At 42.0% G+C, this 20,422-nt stretch overlaps 1 protein-coding gene across 1 annotated transcript in view; it reads right to left on the bottom strand.

The window, feature by feature from the left end:
• LOC121001339 (neurogenic locus notch homolog protein 1-like) overlaps positions 1–20,422 on the bottom strand; it is a 77,731-nt gene that overhangs the window by 49,051 nt on the left and 8,258 nt on the right. Inside the window, exons 2-3 of the mRNA XM_040432371.1 lie at positions 11,490–11,547; positions 2,469–2,591 (exon numbers count right to left, since the gene is read on the bottom strand). Of these exons, the coding sequence (XP_040288305.1) occupies positions 2,469–2,591; positions 11,490–11,547 (181 nt within the window). The remainder of the gene's footprint in view (positions 1–2,468; positions 2,592–11,489; positions 11,548–20,422) is intronic.

Below are 20,422 nucleotides of genomic sequence, written 5' to 3'. Positions count from 1 at the left end.
TCCGGTTTGTATATTCTAATGGATTGCCTTCCTTGTACAATGTTATAATATACTTTCTATGTTAGGGCTCTTTCACACTTGCGTTGTTCTTTTCTTCCGGCATAGAGTTCCGTCGTCGGGGCTCTATGCCGGAAGAATCCTGATCAGGATTATCCTAATGCATTCTGAATGGAGAGAAATCCGTTCAGGATGCATCAGGATGTCTTCAGTTCCGGAACGGAACGTTTTTTGGCCGGAGAAAATACCGTAGCATGATGCGCTTTTTGCTCCGGTCAAAAATCCTGAACACTTGCCGCAAGGCCGGATCTGGAATTAATGCCCATTGAAAGGCATTAATCCGGATCCGGCCTTAAGCTAAACGTCGTTTCGGCGCATTACCGGATCGGACGTTTAGCTTTTTCTGAATGGTTACCATGGCTGCCAGGACGCTAAAGTCCTGTTTGCCATGGTAAAGTGTAGTGGGGAGCGGGGGAGCAGCATACTTACCGTCCGTGCGGCTCCCGGGGCGCTTCAGAGTGGCGTCAGGGCGCCCCACGCGCATGGCTGACGTGATCACATGGATCACGTCATCCATGCGCATCGGGCGCTCTGACGTCATTCTGGAGCGCCCCGGGAGCCGCACGGACGGTAAGTATACTGCTCCCCCGCTCCCCGCTCCTACTATGGCAACCAGGACTTTATTAGCATCCTGGCTGCCATAGTAACACTGAACGCATTTTGAAGACGGATCCTTCTTCAAATGCTTTCAGTTCACTTGTGTTGTTACGGATCCGGCGGGAACCTCCGGCAGATGGAGTGCATGACGGATCCGGACAACGCAAGTGTGAAAGAGGCCTTAGACGGTATATTATAGTGCATTTGTATTGTGCGGCAGTTGTGTGCGGTTCTGCTGCGATACTGCAGATACAGTACAGACCAAAAGTTTGGACAAACCTTCTCATTCAACGAGTTTTCTTTATTTTCATGACTATGAAGGCATCAAAACTATGAATTACCACATGTGGAATTATATACATAACAAACAAGTGTGAAACAACTGAAAATATGTCATATTCTAGGTTCTTCAAAGTAGCCACCTTTTGCTTTGATTACTGCTTTGCACACTCTTGGCATTCTCTTGATGAGCTTCAAGAGGTAGTCCCCTGAAATGGTCTTCACTTCACAGGTGTGCCCTGTCAGGTTTAATAAGCGGGATTTCTTGCCTTATAAATGGGGTTGGGACCATCAGTTGCGTTGAGGAGAAGTCAGGTGGATACACAGCTGATAGTCCTACTGAATAGACTGTTAGAATTTGTATTATGGCAAGAAAAAAGCAGCTAAGTAAAGAAAAACGAGTGGCCATCATTACTTTAAGAAATGCAGGTCAGTCAGTCAGCCGAAAAATTGGGAAAACTTTAAAAGTAAGGGCTATTTGACCATGAAGGAGAGTGATGGGGTGCTGGCCTCTACAGTCACCGGACCTGAACCCAATCGAGATGGTTTGGGGTGAGCTGGACCGCAGAGTGAAGGCAAAAGGGCCAACAAGTATTAAGCATCTCTGGGAACTCCTTCAAGACTGTTGGAAGACCATTTCAGGGGACTACCTCTTGGAGCTCATCAAGAGAATGCCAAGAGTGTGCAAAGCAGTAATCAAAGCAAAAGGTGGCTACTTTGAAGAACCTAGAATATGACATATTTTCAGTTGTTTCACACTTGTTTGTTATGTATATAATTCCACATGTGTTAATTCATAGTTTTGATGCCTTCATAGTCATGAACATAAAGAAAACTCTTTGAATGAGAAGGTGTGTCCCAACTTTTGGTCTGTACTGTATATAGAGGGACAAGCGTTACTGGAACAAATAATTTCTACTGGTGTGATATACCAGTCGCCCCCCCCAAAAAACTGATTGAAGCGGGGTGTTATATACCAATATATTTCCTTTATAGTGCATTTGGGTACTGTATAGTGCATATCTGCGTACGCGAAAATTATATTGCCAATATTTCGCATTGAAAAAAATAATGAATGGAGATCGCAAATTGGAATAATCCATCTGGTGTCAGTGTCCATGTTGTGGGACTATTTGTGCACTTCTAGTAATTATTTCTTGGCTGAAAATATGAGCTGAAGGTTTTTCAGGTTCGCCTGCGATTAAAATGAATGGGACCCGCCGCAAACTTGTGGTTCGCGAACATTTGATCGCGCTTGCACGATCGCATATGCGAACCGTCCCGGCAGATGTTCGTCCATCACTACTGGCCACCAAGTTGGACAAAGAGCAACTGTGGCAGCTGGACATTAGAGGAGGGCGGCAGCAGACAGGAATGCAGCTCAGGACACCCTCATTTACCCTCTACATTAAAAATGTACATTATGGGGAGACCCGGCGGCAGATTTTTTTTGCCCAGGAGCCTCCACCAGGCTTAATCCGGCCCGGCTGTAGATTATACTCTGTAGTAATATATAATAGCTAGCGCCTTCTCACCCTCACAGCCGCTTGGCCCTTTAAGGAAACCACGATGACAGTGACAGACAAAGGAGCCGATGGTGTTGGTACAGTTTGCATATCGTCCACAAGGGGGCTCCAGAGCAGCACATTCATCAGCATCTACAAATAAACAGAAGTTAGCAGGAGCTACAGTAAAGTATTGCACTAATCAGGCATATGACGCTATGAGGGCAATGTATGGCGCTATACTGCCACAATACCGCCCTGTGTGGGCCAAATATGACATTATTGTAGCCCACTATACCAGTATATAGGCACAATATGGTACTAGTATGTTACTATGTGGGCACAACATGGCAGTGGGAGGGCATAATATTGCACTATGAGGGAAAATAGCACTAAGTGATAATTTGGCATTTTGCAGACACAATATGGCACTGTCAGGGCACAGTACGGGGCTATGAGTGCACAATATGGTGTTTTATGTGAAGATAATGGTGCACTGTGGGCAATGTGTGCACAGTATGTCATTATAAGGGCACAGTATGGTATTATAAGGGCACAGTACGGTATTAGAAGGGCACAGTACGGTATTATAAGGGCACAGTATGGTATTATAAGGGCAGAGTACGGTACTATAAGGGCACAGTATGTCACCATGTGTGCACAGTATGGTATTAGAAGGGCACAGTACGGTATTATAAGGGCACAGTACGGTATTATAAGGGCACAGTACGGTATTATAAGGGCACAGTATGGTATTATAAGGGCACAGTATGGTACTATAAGGGCACAGTATGGTATTATAAGGGCACAGTACGGTATTATAAGGGCACAGTATGGTATTATAAGGGCAGAGTACGGTACTATAAGGGCACAGTACGGTATTATAAGGGCACAGTATGTCATTATAAGGGTACAGTACAGTATTATAAGGGCACAGTATGGTATTATAAGGGCACAGTGCGGTATTATAAGGGCACAGTATGGTATTATAAGGGCACAGTACGGTATTATAAGGGCACAGTATGGTATTATAAGGGCACAGTACGGTATTATAAGGGCACAGTATGGTATTATAAGGGCACAGTATGGTACTATAAGGGCACAGTATGGTATTATAAGGGCACAGTACGGTATTTTAAGGGCACAGTATGGTATTATAAGGGCACAGTACGGTATTATAAGGGCACAGTATGGTATTATAAAGGCACAGTACGGTATTATAAGGGCACAGTACGGTATTATAAGGGCACAGTATGGTATTATAAGGGCACAGTATGGTACTATAAGGGCACAGTATGGTATTATAAGGGCACAGTACGGTATTATAAGGGCACAGTACGGTATTATAAGGGCACAGTACAGTATTATAAGGGCACAGTATGGTATTATAAGGGCACAGTGCGGTATTATTATATTCTCCTGTCCTACAGTCATCCTCTCCCCTGAAATGGCTGATAACAGGGGGCAATAGACTGTATTCTCCTGTCCTACAGTCATCCTCCCCCTGAAATGGCTGATAACAGGGAGCAATAGACTGTATTCTTCTGTCCTACAGTCATCCTCTCCCCTGAAATGGCTGATAACAGGGGGCAATAGACTGTATTCTCCTGTCCTACAGTCATCCTCTCCCCTGAAATGGCTGATAACAGGGAGCAGTAGACTGTATTCTACTGTCCTACAGTCATCCTCTCCCCTGAAATGGCTGATAACAGAGGGCAATAGACTGTATTCTCCTGTCCTACAGTCATCCTCTCCCCTGAAATGGCTGATAACAGGGGGCAATAGACTGTATTCTACTGTCCTACAGTCATCCTCTCCCCTGAAATGGCTAATAACAGGGGGCAATAGTCTGTATTCTCCTGTCCTACAGTCATCCTCCCCCTGAAATGGCTGATAACAGGTAGCAATAGACTGTATTCTCCTGTCCTACAGTCATCCTCTCCCCTGAAATGGCTGATAACAGGGAGCAATAGATTGTATTCTCCTGTCCTACAGTCATCCTCCCCCTGAAATGGCTGATAACAGGTAGCAATAGACTGTATTCTCCTGTCCTACAGTCATCCTCTCCCCTGAAATGGCTGATAACAGGGAGCAATAGACTGTATTCTCCTGTCCTACAGTCATCCTCTCCCCTGAAATGGCTGATAACAGGGGGCAATAGACTGTATTCTACTGTCCTACAGTCATCCTCTCCCCTGAAATGGCTAATAACAGGGGGCAATAGTCTGTATTCTCCTGTCCTACAGTCATCCTCCCCCTGAAATGGCTGATAACAGGTAGCAATAGACTGTATTCTCCTGTCCTACAGTCATCCTCTCCCCTGAAATGGCTGATAACAGGGAGCAATAGACTGTATTCTCCTGTCCTACAGTCATCCTCTCCCCTGAAATGGCTGATAACAGGGGGCAATAGACTGTATTCTCCTGTCCTACAGTCATCCTCTCCCCTGAAATGGCTGATAACAGGGAGCAATAGACTGTATTCTCCTGTCCTACAGTCATCCTCTCCCCTGAAATGGCTGATAACAGGGAGCAATAGACTGTATTCTCCTGTCCTACAGTCATCCTCTCCCCTGAAATGGCTGATAACAGGGAGCAATAGACTGTATTCTCCTGTCCTACAGTCATCCTCTCCCCTGAAATGGCTGATAACAGGGGGCAATAGACTGTATTCTCCTGTCCTACAGTCATCCTCTCCTCTGAAATGGCTGATAACAGGGGGCAATAGACTGTATTCTCCTGTCCTACAGTCATCCTCTCCCCTGAAATGGCTGATAACAGGGAGCAATAGACTGTATTCTCCTGTCCTACAGTCATCCTCTCCCCTGAAATGGCTGATAACAGGGAGCAATAGACTGTATTCTCCTGTCCTACAGTCATCCTCTCCCCTGAAATGGCTGATAACAGGGGGCAATAGACTGTATTCTCCTGTCCTACAGTCATCCTCTCCTCTGAAATGGCTGATAACAGGGAGCAATAGACTGTATTCTCCTGTCCTACAGTCATCCTCTCCCCTGAAATGGCTGATAACAGGGAGCAATAGACTGTATTCTCCTGTCCTACAGTCATCCTCTCCCCTGAAATGGCTGATAACAGGGGGCAATAGATTGTATTCTCCTGTCCTACCGTCATCCTCTCCTCTGAAATGGCTGATAACAGGGGGCAATAGACTGTATTCTCCTGTCCTACAGTCATCCTCCCCCTGAAATGGCTGATAACAGGGGGCAATAGACTGTATTCTTCTGTCCTACAGTCTTTCTCTCCTCTGAAATGGCTGATAACAGGGGGCAATAGACTGTATTCTCCTGTCCTACAGTCATCCTCTCCCCTGAAATGGCTGATAACAGAGGGCAATAGACTGTATTCTCCTGTCCTACAGTCATCCTCTCCCCTGAAATGGCTGATAACAGGGGGCAATAGACTGTATTCTACTGTCCTACAGTCATCCTCTCCCCTGAAATGGCTAATAACAGGGGGCAATAGTCTGTATTCTCCTGTCCTACAGTCATCCTCCCCCTGAAATGGCTGATAACAGGTAGCAATAGACTGTATTCTCCTGTCCTACAGTCATCCTCTCCCCTGAAATGGCTGATAACAGGGAGCAATAGATTGTATTCTCCTGTCCTACAGTCATCCTCTCCCCTGAAATGGCTGATAACAGGGAGCAATAGACTGTATTCTCCTGTCCTACAGTCATCCTCTCCCCTGAAATGGCTGATAACAGGGGGCAATAGACTGTATTCTCCTGTCCTACAGTCATCCTCTCCCCTGAAATGGCTGATAACAGGGAGCAATAGACTGTATTCTCCTGTCCTACAGTCATCCTCTCCCCTGAAATGGCTGATAACAGGGAGCAATAGACTGTATTCTCCTGTCCTACAGTCATCCTCTCCCCTGAAATGGCCGATAACAGGGATCAATAGACTGTATTCTCCTGTCCTACAGTCATCCTCTCCCCTGAAATGGCTGATAACAGGGAGCAATAGACTGTATTCTCCTGTCCTACAGTCATCCTCTCCCCTGAAATGGCTGATAACAGGGAGCAATAGACTGTATTCTCCTGTCCTACAGTCATCCTCTCCCCTGAAATGGCTGATAACAGGGGGCAATAGACTGTATTCTCCTGTCCTACAGTCATCCTCTCCTCTGAAATGGCTGATAACAGGGGGCAATAGACTGTATTCTCCTGTCCTACAGTCATCCTCTCCCCTGAAATGGCTGATAACAGGGAGCAATAGACTGTATTCTCCTGTCCTACAGTCATCCTCTCCCCTGAAATGGCTGATAACAGGGAGCAATAGACTGTATTCTCCTGTCCTACAGTCATCCTCTCCCCTGAAATGGCTGATAACAGGGGGCAATAGACTGTATTCTCCTGTCCTACAGTCATCCTCTCCCCTGAAATGGCTGATAACAGGGAGCAATAGACTGTATTCTCCTGTCCTACAGTCATCCTCTCCCCTGAAATGGCTGATAACAGGGAGCAATAGACTGTATTCTCCTGTCCTACAGTCATCCTCTCCCCTGAAATGGCTGATAACAGGGGGCAATAGATTGTATTCTCCTGTCCTACCGTCATCCTCTCCTCTGAAATGGCTGATAACAGGGGGCAATAGACTGTATTCTCCTGTCCTACAGTCCTCCTCTCCCCTGAAATGGCTGATAACAGGGGCAATAGACTGTATTCTACTGTCCTACAGTCATCCTCTCCCCTGAAATGGCTGATAACAGGGGGCAATAGACTGTATTCTACTGTCCTAGTGTCATCCTCTCCCCTGAAATGGCTGATAACAGGGGGCAATAGATTGAATTCTCCTGTCCTACAGTCATCCTCTCCCCTGAAATGGCTGATAACAGGGGGCAATAGATTGTATTCTCCTGTCCTACAGTCATCCTCTCCCCTGACACAGCTGATAACAGGGGGCAATAGACTGTATTCTCCTGTCCTACAGTCATCCTCTCCCCTGAAATGGCTGATAACAGGGGGCAATAGATTGTATTCTCCTGTCCTACAGTCATCCTCTCCCCTGAAATGGCTGATAACAGGGGGCAATAGATTGTATTCTCCTGTCCTACAGTCATCCTCTCCCCTGAAATGGCTGATAACAGGGAGCAATAGACTGTATTCTCCTGTCCTACAGTCATCCTCTCCCCTGAAATGGCTGATAACAGGGGAGAATAGACTGTATTCTCCTGTCCTACAGTCATCCTCTCCCCTGAAATGGCTGATAATAGGGAGCAATAGACTGTATTCTCCTGTCCTACAGTCATCCTCTCCCCTGAAATGGCTGATAACAGGGAGCAATAGATTGTATTCTCCTGTCCTACAGTCATCCTCTCCCCTGAAATGGCTGATAACAGGGGGCAATAGATTGTATTCTCCTGTCCTACAGTCATCCTCTCCCCTGAAATGGCTGATAACAGGGAGCAATAGACTGTGTTCTCCTGTCCTACAGTCATCCTCTCCCCTGAAATGGCTGATAACAGGGAGCAATAGATTGTATTCTCCTGTCCTACAGTCATCCTCTCCCCTGAAATGGCTGATAACAGGGAGCAATAGACTGTATTCTCCTGTCCTACAGTCATCCTCTCCCCTGAAATGGCTGATAACAGGGAGCAATAGATTGTATTCTCCTGTCCTACAGTCATTCTCTCCCCTGAAATGGCTGATAACAGGTGGCAATAGATTGTATTCTCCTGTCCTACAGTCATCCTCTCCCCTGAAATGGCTGATAACAGGGGCAATAGACTGTATTCTCCTGTCCTACAGTCATCCTCTCCCCTGAAATGGCTGATAACAGGGGGCAATAGACTGTATTCTCCTGTCCTACCGTCATCCTCTCCCCTGAAATGGCTGATAACAGGGGGCAATAGACTGTATTCTCCTGTCCTACAGTCATCCTCTTCCCTGAAATGGCTGATAACAGGGAGCAATAGACTGTATTCTCCTGTCCTACAGTCATCCTCTCCCCTGAAATGGCTGATAACAGGTGGCAATAGACTGTATTCTCCTGTCCTACAGTCATCCTCTCCCCTGAAATGGCTGATAACAGGGGGCAATAGACTGTATTCTCCTGTCCTACAGTCATCCTCTCCCCTGAAATGGCTGATAACAGGGGGCAATAGACTGTATTCTCCTGTCCTACAGTCATCCTCTCCCCTGAAATGGCTGATAACAAGGGGCAATAGACTGTATTCTCCTGTCCTACAGTCATCCTCTCCCCTGAAATGGCTGATAACAGGGGGCAATAGACTGTATTCTCCTGTCCTACAGTCATCCTCTCCCCTGAAATGGCTGATAACAGGGGGCAATAGACTGTATTCTCCTGTCCTACAGTCATCCTCTCCCCTGAAATGGCTGATAACAGGGGGCAATAGACTGTATTCTCCTGTCCTACAGTCATCCTCTCCTCTGAAATGGCTGATAACAGGGAGCAATAGACTGTATTCTCCTGTCCTACAGTCATCCTCTCCCCTGAAATGGCTGATAACAGGGGGCAATAGACTGTATTCTCCTGTCCTACAGTCATCCTCCCCCTGAAACTATATTATAAGGGCACAGTATGGTATAAGGGCACAGTACGGTATTATAAGGGCACAGTATGGTATAAGGGCACAGTACGGTATTATAAGGGCACAGTATGGTATAAGGGCACAGTATGGTATAAGGGCACAGTATGGTATAAGGGCACAGTATGGTATAAGGGCACAGTATGGTATAAGGGCACAGTACGGTATTATAAGGGCACAGTATGGTATAAGGGCACAGTATGGTATAAGGGCACAGTATGGTATAAGGGCACAGTATGGTATAAGGGCACAGTACGGTATTATAAGGGCACAGTATGGTATTATAAGGGCACAGTACGGTATTATAAGGGCACAGTATGGCACTTTGTGGATAAAATGTTTCTCTTCGGCCACTGAAATTATGGATGGAGTTTGAGCACAACATAATCCCATAAAGATACTGTCTGGCTTTATGGGGGTGCTGTATACCACTATCTGGGTGCTGTGTATCTGGGTTCTGTATATCTGGGTTCTCTATATCTGGGTGCTGTATATCAGGGTGCTGTAGACACTATCGGGGTGCTGTATATCGGGGTGCTGTATATCTGGGTGCTGTATATCAGAGTGCTGTATATCTGGGTGCTGTATATCGGGGTGCTGTATATCGGGGTGCTGTATATCAGAGTGCTGTATATCGGGGTGCTGTATATCGGGGTGCTGTATATCGGTGTGTTGTATATCAGGGTGCTGTATATCGGGGTGCTGTATATCGGGGTGCTGTATATCAGGGTGCTGTGTATCGGGGTGCTGTATATCTGGGTGCTGTATATCAGGGTGCTGTATATCGGGGTGCTGAATATCGGGGTGCTGTATATCGGGGTGCTGTATATCGGGGTGCTGTATATCAGAGTGCTGTATATCTGGGTGCTGTATATCGGGGTGCTGTATATCAGAGTGCTGTATATCGGGGTGCTGTATATCGGGGTGCTGTATATCAGGGTGCTGTGTATCGGGGTGCTGTATATCTAGGTGCTGTATATCAGGGTGCTGTATATCGGGGTGCTGTATATCGGGGTGCTGTATATCGGGGTGTTGTATATCAGAGTGCTGTATATCAGGGTGCTGTGTATCTGGGTTCTGTATATCTGGGTGCTGTATATCGGGGTGCTGTATATCGGGGTGCTGTATATCGGGGTGCTGTATATCAGGGTGCTGTATATCGGCGTGCTGGATGACACTATCTGGGTTCTGTATATCTGGGTGCTGTATATCTGGGTGCTGTATATCAGGGTGCTGTGTATCGGGGTGCTGTATATCAGGTTGCTGTATATTAGTGTGCTGTATATCAGGGTGCTGTATATCAGGGTGCTGTATATCTGGGTGCTGTATAACACTATCTGGGTTCTGTATATCGGGGTGCTGTATATCTGGGTGCTGTATATCTGGGTGCTGTATATCAGGGTGCTGTGTATCGGGTGCTGTGTATCGGGGTGCTGTATATTAGTGTGCTGTATATTAGTGTGCTGTATATCAGGGTGCTGTATATCAGGGTGCTGTATATCTGGGTGCTGTATATCGGGGTGCTGTATATCTGGGTGCTGTATATCTGGGTGCTGTATATCTGGGTGCTGTATATCGGGGTGCTGTATATCGGGGTGCTGTATATCGGGGTTCTGTGTATCTGGGTTCTGTATATCTGGGTTCTGTATATCTGGGTGCTGTATATCAGGGTTCTGTATATCGGGGTGCTGGATGACACTATCTGGGTTCTGTATATCTGGGTGCTGTATATCAGGGTGCTGTAGACACTATCGGGGTGCTGTATATCTGGGTGCTGTATATCAGGGTGCTGTATATCAGGGTGCTGTATATTAGTGTGCTGTATATCAGGGTGCTGTATATCAGGGTGCTGTATATCTGGGTGCTGTATATCTGGGTGCTGTATAACACTATCTGGGTTCTGTATATCGGGGTGCTGTATATCTGGGTGCTGTATATCTGGGTGCTGTATATCTGGGTGCTGTATATAAGGGAGCTGTGTATCGGGGTGCTGTATATCTGGGTGCTGTATATCGGAGTGCTGTGTATCGGGGTGCTGTATAACACTATCTGGGTTCTGTAAATCGGGGTGCTGAATATCAGGGTGCTGTATATCGGGGTGCTGTGTATCGGGGTGCTGTATATCGGGGTGCTGTATATCGGGGTGCTGTATATCTGGGTGCTGTATAACACTATCTGGGTTCTGTATATCGGGGTGCTGAATATCAGGGTGCTGTATATCGGGGTGCTGTGTATCGGGGTGCTGTATATCGGGGTGCTGTGTATCGGGGTGCTGTATATCGGGGTGCTGTATATCGGGGTGCTGTGTATCAGGGTGCTGTATATCGGGGTGCTGTGTATCAGGGTGCTGTATATCGGGGTGCTGGATGACACTATCTGTGCAGTATAGTTCAGCTAGTAAAGTGAAGCAGAATTATCCGGAGCTGCGCTCCGCTCCCAGAATGTTGTGATTTATTCTTTAAGGCCACTGCATGGAACTCACCTCCAGGGGGATGATGGGGGTTGTGTCCGGGGCGGCTGCGACTGAGGTCACCAGAAATCTGCAAGAAAAAGCAGAACTGAGAGGAAGAAGCAAAAACTGCAAGAGAGAATCCCAGATGTACGAACCCGAAACCCCAAAACCCAGCAGAATTCAATGACGGTATCGTCCTGGTACAATGGTACAGCTTCATACTGTGGGGTGGGCCAGTATTCTGTCCTCCAGTACCGTATTACTGCCCGCGGCTACTGCTTTTGTCCCCCTTCTATTAATTTGAACCCTCACACAACATGAGACCACTTTTTTTTTTTTTGTAGTGTGTATGTAGTATGTAGTGTGTGTATTATGTATCTGTGCATGTAGTATGTATGTGTATGTAGTATGTATGTGTATGTAGTATGTAGTGTGTATGTAGTATGTATATGTAGTATGTAGTGTGTATGTAGTATGTATGTGTATGTAGTATGTAGTGTGTATGTAGTATGTATATGTAGTATGTATGTAGTATGTAGTGTGTATGTAGTATGTAGTGTGTATGTAGTATGTAGTGTGTGTATTATGTATCTGTGCATGTAGTATGTAGTGTGTATGTAGTATGTAGTGTGTATGTAGTATGTATATGTAGTATGTAGTGTGTATGTAGTATGTATGTGTATGTAGTATGTAGTGTGTATGTAGTATGTATATGTAGTATGTAGTGTGTATGTAGTATGTAGTGTGTATGTAGTATGTAGTGTGTATGTAGTATGTAGTGTGTGTATTATGTATCTGTGCATGTAGTATGTAGTGTGTATGTAGTATGTATATGTAGTATGTAGTGTGTATGTAGTATGTATGTGTATGTAGTGTGTATGTAGTATGTATATGTAGTATGTAGTGTGTATGTAGTGTGTATGTAGTATGTAGTGTGTATGTAGTATGTAGTGTGTGTATTATGTATCTGTGCATGTAGTATGTAGTGTGTATGTAGTATGTATATGTAGTATGTAGTGTGTATGTAGTATGTATGTGTATGTAGTGTGTATGTAGTATGTATATGTAGTATGTAGTGTGTATGTAGTATGTAGTGTGTATGTAGTATGTAGATTATGTATCTGTGCATGTAGTATGTAGTGTGTATGTAGTATGTAGTGTGTATGTAGTATGTATATGTAGTATGTAGTGTGTATGTAGTATGTAGTGTGTATGTAGTATGTATATGTAGTATGTAGTGTGTATGTAGTATGTAGTGTGTATGTAGTATGTAGTGTGTATGTAGTATGTAGTGTGTGTATTATGTATCTGTGCATGTAGTATGTAGTGTGTATGTAGTATGTATATGTAGTATGTAGTGTGTATGTAGTATGTATGTGTATGTAGTATGTATGTAGTATGTATATGTAGTATGTAGTGTGTATGTAGTATGTAGTGTGTATGTAGTATGTAGATTATGTATCTGTGCATGTAGTATGTATGTAGTATGTATATGTAGTATGTAGTGTGTATGTAGTATGTATATGTAGTATGTATGTGTATGTAGTATGTAGTGTGTATGTAGTATGTATATGTAGTATGTAGTGTGTATGTAGTATGTAGTGTGTATGTAGTATGTAGTGTGTATGTAGTATGTATATGTAGTATGTAGTGTGTATGTAGTATGTATGTGTATGTAGTATGTAGTGTGTATGTAGATGTAGTATGTAGTGTGTATGTAGTATGTAGTGTGTATGTAGTATGTAGTGTGTATGTAGTATGTATATGTAGTATGTAGTGTGTATGTAGTATGTATGTGTATGTAGTGTGTATGTAGTATGTATATGTAGTATGTAGTGTGTATGTAGTGTGTATGTAGTATGTAGTGTGTATGTAGTATGTAGTGTGTGTATTATGTATCTGTGCATGTAGTATGTAGTGTGTATGTAGTATGTATATGTAGTATGTAGTGTGTATGTAGTATGTATGTGTATGTAGTATGTAGTGTGTATGTAGTATGTATATGTAGTATGTAGTGTGTATGTAGTATGTAGTGTGTATGTAGTATGTAGATTATGTATCTGTGCATGTAGTATGTAGTGTGTATGTAGTATGTAGTGTGTATGTAGTATGTATATGTAGTATGTAGTGTGTATGTAGTATGTAGTGTGTATGTAGTATGTATATGTAGTATGTAGTGTGTATGTAGTATGTAGTGTGTATGTAGTATGTAGTGTGTATGTAGTATGTAGTGTGTGTATTATGTATCTGTGCATGTAGTATGTAGTGTGTATGTAGTATGTATATGTAGTATGTAGTGTGTATGTAGTATGTATGTGTATGTAGTATGTATGTAGTATGTATATGTAGTATGTAGTGTGTATGTAGTATGTAGTGTGTATGTAGTATGTAGATTATGTATCTGTGCATGTAGTATGTAGTGTGTATGTAGTATGTATATGTAGTATGTAGTGTGTATGTAGTATGTATATGTAGTATGTATGTGTATGTAGTATGTAGTGTGTATGTAGTATGTATATGTAGTATGTAGTGTGTATGTAGTATGTAGTGTGTATGTAGTATGTAGTGTGTGTATTATGTATCTGTGCATGTAGTATGTAGTGTGTATGTAGTATGTATATGTAGTATGTAGTGTGTATGTAGTATGTATGTGTATGTAGTATGTAGTGTGTATGTAGTATGTATATGTAGTATGTAGTGTGTATGTAGTATGTAGTGTGTATGTAGTATGTAGATTATGTATCTGTGCATGTAGTATGTAGTGTGTATGTAGTATGTAGTATGTAGTGTGTATGTAGTATGTATATGTAGTATGTAGTGTGTATGTAGTATGTAGTGTGTATGTAGTATGTAGTGTGTGTATTATGTATCTGTGCATGTAGTATGTAGTGTGTAGTATGTAGTGTGTATGTAGTATGTAGTGTGTATGTAGTATGTAGTGTGTGTATTATGTATCTGTGCATGTAGTATGTAGTGTGTAGTATGTAGTGTGTATGTAGTATGTAGTGTGTATGTAGTATGTAGTGTGTGTATTATGTATCTGTGCATGTAGTATGTAGTGTGTATTTAGTATGTAGTGTGTATGTAGTATGTATATGTAGTATTTAGTATGTAGTGTGTATGTAGTATGTAGTGTGTATGTAGTATGTATATGTAGTATGTAGTGTGTGTATTATGTATCTGTGCATGTAGTATGTAGTATGTAGTGTGTATGTGGTATGTATATGTAGTATGTAGTATGTAGTGTGTGTATTATGTATCTGTGCATGTAGTATGTAGTGTGTATGTAGTATGTAGTGTGTATGTAGTATGTAGTGTGTATGTATATGTATTATGTATCTGTGCATGTAGTATGTAGTGTGTATGTAGTATGTATATGTATTATGTATCTGTGCATGTAGTATGTAGTGTGTATGTATATGTATTATGTATCTGTGCATGTAGTATGTAGTGTGTATGTAGTATGTATATGTATTATGTATCTGTGCATGTAGTATGTAGTGTGTATGTAGTATGTAGTGTGTGTATTATGTATCTGTGCATGTAGTATGTAGTGTGTAGTATGTAGTGTGTATGTAGTATGTAGTGTGTATGTAGTATGTAGTGTGTGTATTATGTATCTGTGCATGTAGTATGTAGTGTGTATTTAGTATGTAGTGTGTATGTAGTATGTATATGTAGTATTTAGTATGTAGTGTGTATGTAGTATGTAGTGTGTATGTAGTATGTATATGTAGTATGTAGTGTGTGTATTATGTATCTGTGCATGTAGTATGTAGTGTGTAGTATGTAGTGTGTATGTAGTATGTAGTGTGTATGTAGTATGTAGTGTGTGTATTATGTATCTGTGCATGTAGTATGTAGTGTGTAGTATGTAGTGTGTATGTAGTATGTAGTGTGTATGTAGTATGTAGTGTGTGTATTATGTATCTGTGCATGTAGTATGTAGTGTGTATTTAGTATGTAGTGTGTATGTAGTATGTATATGTAGTATTTAGTATGTAGTGTGTATGTAGTATGTAGTGTGTATGTAGTATGTATATGTAGTATGTAGTGTGTGTATTATGTATCTGTGCATGTAGTATGTAGTATGTAGTGTGTATGTGGTATGTATATGTAGTATGTAGTATGTAGTGTGTGTATTATGTATCTGTGCATGTAGTATGTAGTGTGTATGTAGTATGTAGTGTGTATGTAGTATGTAGTGTGTATGTATATGTATTATGTATCTGTGCATGTAGTATGTAGTGTGTATGTAGTATGTATATGTATTATGTATCTGTGCATGTAGTATGTAGTGTGTATGTATATGTATTATGTATCTGTGCATGTAGTATGTAGTGTGTATGTAGTATGTATATGTATTATGTATCTGTGCATGTAGTATGTAGTGTGTATGTAGTATGTATATGTATTATGTATCTGTGCATGTAGTATGTAGTGTGTATGTAGTATGTAGTGTGTGTATTATGTATCTGTGCATGTAGTATGTATGTAGTATGTATGTAGTATGTATATGTAGTGTGTATTATGTATCTGTGCATGTAGTATGTAGTATGTATGTAGTGTGTATGTAGTATGTAGTGTGTGTAGTATGTATATGTAGTGTGTATGTATATGTAGTATGTAGTGTGTATGTAGTGTGTAGTATGTATGTAGTATGTAGTGTGTGTAGTATGTATATATATAGTATGTAGTGTATATGTAGTATGTATGTAGTATGTATATGTAGTATGTAGTGTGTATGTAGTATGTAGTGTATATGTTGTTTGTATACGTGTATGTAGTATGTATGTGTATGTTATCTGTGTATATAACATTGTAACACCTCAGGGTCTCCTCGCTCTCGGGGGTCACCCTCTTAGCTTAGGCTACTGTCATGGATCTGCAAAAACGCTACTGTTATAATAATACAACCGCATGCTTCTGTCATGAACAGATCCGGCTGTATTATGTCTTATATAGCCAAGACGGATCCGTCATGACCACCATTGAAAGTCAATAGGATGGATCTGTAACGCCCCAGAGTGCCGTTACCACCTTTGCACCTTGCTACTGTCTCCTACGGTTAACCACATGTCATACTATGTATTTATTTCCAGGTCCTGCATAATGTGTATTCATATTTCTTGTTATGTAACTGTTCAAGTGTAATATGCCTGGTTCACCAGCAGGTGGCAGCAAGCATGGCAGAGCTACATTTGCAGAGGATGGAGCCTTCTTTCCATTCTCTTCTCTCCCTCTAAGGAGAAGTTTAGTTAGTTAGAGGTCAGTTCAACTTACCCCCTGCTAGGGGAATGGAGGACAGTACCCCCTGCTTGGGGAAGGAAGCAGGAGCCTGTCCCTGCTGGACGAGCCCTGTCTGGCCCAGCTTGAGCACCTTCAGCTCAGCTGGATCTGGAGTCCACAGCTTGGAGCCTCGAAAGCCAGGAAGAAAGTTTCCCCTGGATAATGTTAGAAACCAGACTACAGAGAAGGTTAAGTGCAGCATAAAGAGAAAGCCAAGTTATACAGTCAGCCTGTTAGCACAGCAGAGCCAGAGAGCAACTGATGTAGCAGAGTTGAGTTAGTTTGCCTGCCACAGTTCATGCCAAAGCCTGCTGCAAACCAAGACAAAGCCTGTAAACTGTTGGCAAATAGTTTATTAAAGTAATCTCGTTTTCAACTTCATCACAAAGTCTGGACTCAATTTATTTTGTCATCCCTTCATGAACTATCCCTTTTCTGCGGTTCCGGAAGACCACGCCTGGGGTCCAGCGTGTCCAGGTATGAGCACTGTGACATGTGCACCGACATTAAGAGACATGTAGGCTACCCTATACCACTCTGGCATTCCTACACCTGGGTACCATCATCTACAGTATTACTAAAAGGGGCTTCACTGCAACTGGCGTCACGAAAATTATGCACTTTAAGAAAACCCCAGTAGTGCACCTGAAGTTATTACTGATCTGTTTTCTATTGTGTCAGAGAAAACGGATCCGTCCCCATTGACGTACATTGTGTGCCAGGACGGATCCGTTTGGCTCCGCTTTGTCAGGCAGACAGCAAAACGCTGCAGGCGGCCTCCAGAGCGGAATGGAGACTGATCAGAGGCAAACTGAGGCATTCTGAGCGGATCCTTTTCCATTCAGAATGCATTAGGGCAAAACTGATCCGCTTTGGACCGCTTTTGAGCGCCCAGAACGGATCTCACAAATGGAAAGCCAAAACGCTAGTGTGAAAGTATCCTTAGACAGTTGGCACCTTAAGAAGCCGCTCCAGCAGCTCAGATCTGGGTGCACACGGTCCACAGCAGCTTCATTGTCTTCTTCAGAGCAGTCAGTTCACTGTAAGACACAGGGAACAGTAAAAAATCCTTGTCCGTCCGGGCACTAACTACACAGTGGTTCCCCTCAGCAGCAGGACCTGCTCTATCACCCACTCATGTGACTGGAGGGTCCTGCCACCGCCTGCTTCCTCCCCAGCCTGGGAGCCATGATTGAAGAGCTCTGCCTAAATCTCCCGGAGCTCCTCCACTGGATGCTAATTACCCCTCATTAACAGCCTGGCTGATGAACCGAGCGGGAGCCCAGCTTTCCCAGACTTTCCCGCTCTCACCCAGATTTCTCTGGCTTCATAGGCCACTCTGTCAGCTCCACTGCCACAGATGTGTATGTAGTATGTATATATCTGTGTATGTAGTATGTATGTATGTATCTGTGTATGTAGTATGTATGTATGTATCTGTGTATGTAGTATGTATGTATGTATCTGTGTATGTAGTATGTATCTGTGTATGTATCTGTGTATGTAGTATGTATGTATCTGTGTATGTAGTATGTATGTATGTATCTGTGTATGTATCTGTGTATGTAGTATGTATGTATCTGTGCATGTAGTGTGTATGTATCTGTGTATATAGTATGCATGTATCTGTGTATGTAGTATGTATGTATGTATGTATCTGTGTATGTATCTGTGTATGTAGTATGTATGTATCTGTGCATGTAGTGTGTATGTATCTGTGTATATAGTATGCATGTATCTGTGTATGTAGTATGTATCTATGTATCTGTGTATGTAGTATGTATGTATCTGTGTATGTAGTATGTATGTAGTATGTATGTATCTGTGTATGTAGTATGTATGTATCTGTGCATGTAGTATGTATGTATCTGGGTATGTAGTATGTATGTATCTGTGTATGTAGTATGTATGTATCTGTGCATGTAGTATGTATGTATCTGGGTATGTAGTATGTATGTATCTGGGTATGTAGTATGTATGGATCTGTGTATGTAGTATGTATGTATCTGTGTATGTAGTATGCATGTATCTGTGCATGTAGTATGTATGTATGTATCTGTGTATGTATCTGTGTATATAGTATGCATGTATCTGTGTATGTAGTATGTATCTATGTATCTGTGTATGTAGTATGTATGTATCTGTGTATGTAGTATGTATGTATCTGTGTATGTAGTATGTATGTATCTGTGCATGTAGTATGTATGTATCTGGGTATGTAGTATGTATGTATCTGTGTATGTAGTATGTATGTATCTGTGCATGTAGTATGTATGTATCTGGGTATGTAGTATGTATGTATCTGGGTATGTAGTATGTATGGATCTGTGTATGTAGTATGTATGTATCTGTGTATGTAGTATGCATGTATCTGTGCATGTAGTATGTATGTATCTGGGTATGTAGTATGTATGTATCTGTGTATGTAGTATGTATGTATCTGTGTATGTAGTATGCATGTATCTGTGCATGTAGTATGTATGTATCTGGGTATGTAGTATGTATGTATCTGGGTATGTAGTATGTATGGATCTGTGTATGTAGTATGTATGTATCTGTGTATGTAGTATGCATGTATCTGTGCATGTAGTATGTATGTATCTGGGTATGTAGTATGTATGTATCTGTGTATGTAGTATGCATGTATCTGTGCATGTAGTATGTATGTATCTGGGTATGTAGTATGTATGTATCTGGGTATGTAGTATGTATGGATCTGTGTATGTAGTATGTATGTATCTATCTGTGTATGTAGTGTGTATGTATCTGTGCATGTAGTATGTATGTATCAGTGTATGTAGTATGTATGTAGTATGTATGTATCTGTGTATGTAGTATGTATGTAGTATGTATGTATCTGTGTATGTAGTATGTATGTATCTGTGCATGTAGTATGTATGTATCTGGGTATGTAGTATGTATGTATCTGGGTATGTAGTATGTATGGATCTGTGTATGTAGTATGCATGCATCTGTGCATGTAGTATGTATGTATCTGGGTATGTAGTATGTATGTATCTGTGTATGTAGTATGCATGTATCTGTGCATGTAGTATGTATGTATCTGGGTATGTAGTATGTATGGATCTGTGTATGTAGTATGTATGTATCTGTGCATGTAGTATGTATGTATCTGTGTATGTAGTATGTATGTATCAGTGTATGTAGTATGCATGTATCTGTGTATGTAGTATGCATGTATCTGTGCATGTAGTATGTATGTATCTGGGTATGTAGTATGTATGTATCTGTGTATGTAGTATGTATGTATCTGTGCATGTAGTATGTATGTATCTGGGTATGTAGTATGTATGTATCTGGGTATGTATTATGTATGGATCTGTGTATGTAGTATGTATGTATCTGTGTATGTAGTATGCATGTATCTGTGCATGTAGTATGTATGTATCTGGGTATGTAGTATGTATGTATCTGTGTATGTAGTATGTATGTATCTGTGTATGTAGTATGCATGTATCTGTGCATGTAGTATGTATGTATCTGGGTATGTAGTATGTATGTATCTGGGTATGTAGTATGTATGGATCTGTGTATGTAGTATGTATGTATCTGTGTATGTAGTATGCATGTATCTGTGCATGTAGTATGTATGTATCTGGGTATGTAGTATGTATGTATCTGTGCATGTAGTATGTATGTATCAGTGTATGTAG

The sequence above is a fragment of the Bufo bufo genome, chromosome 5 (genome assembly GCF_905171765.1).
Source record: "Bufo bufo chromosome 5, aBufBuf1.1, whole genome shotgun sequence".
Classification (NCBI taxonomy): Eukaryota; Metazoa; Chordata; class Amphibia; order Anura; family Bufonidae; genus Bufo; species Bufo bufo.
This window is presented reverse-complemented; position numbering and strand designations above follow the sequence as displayed.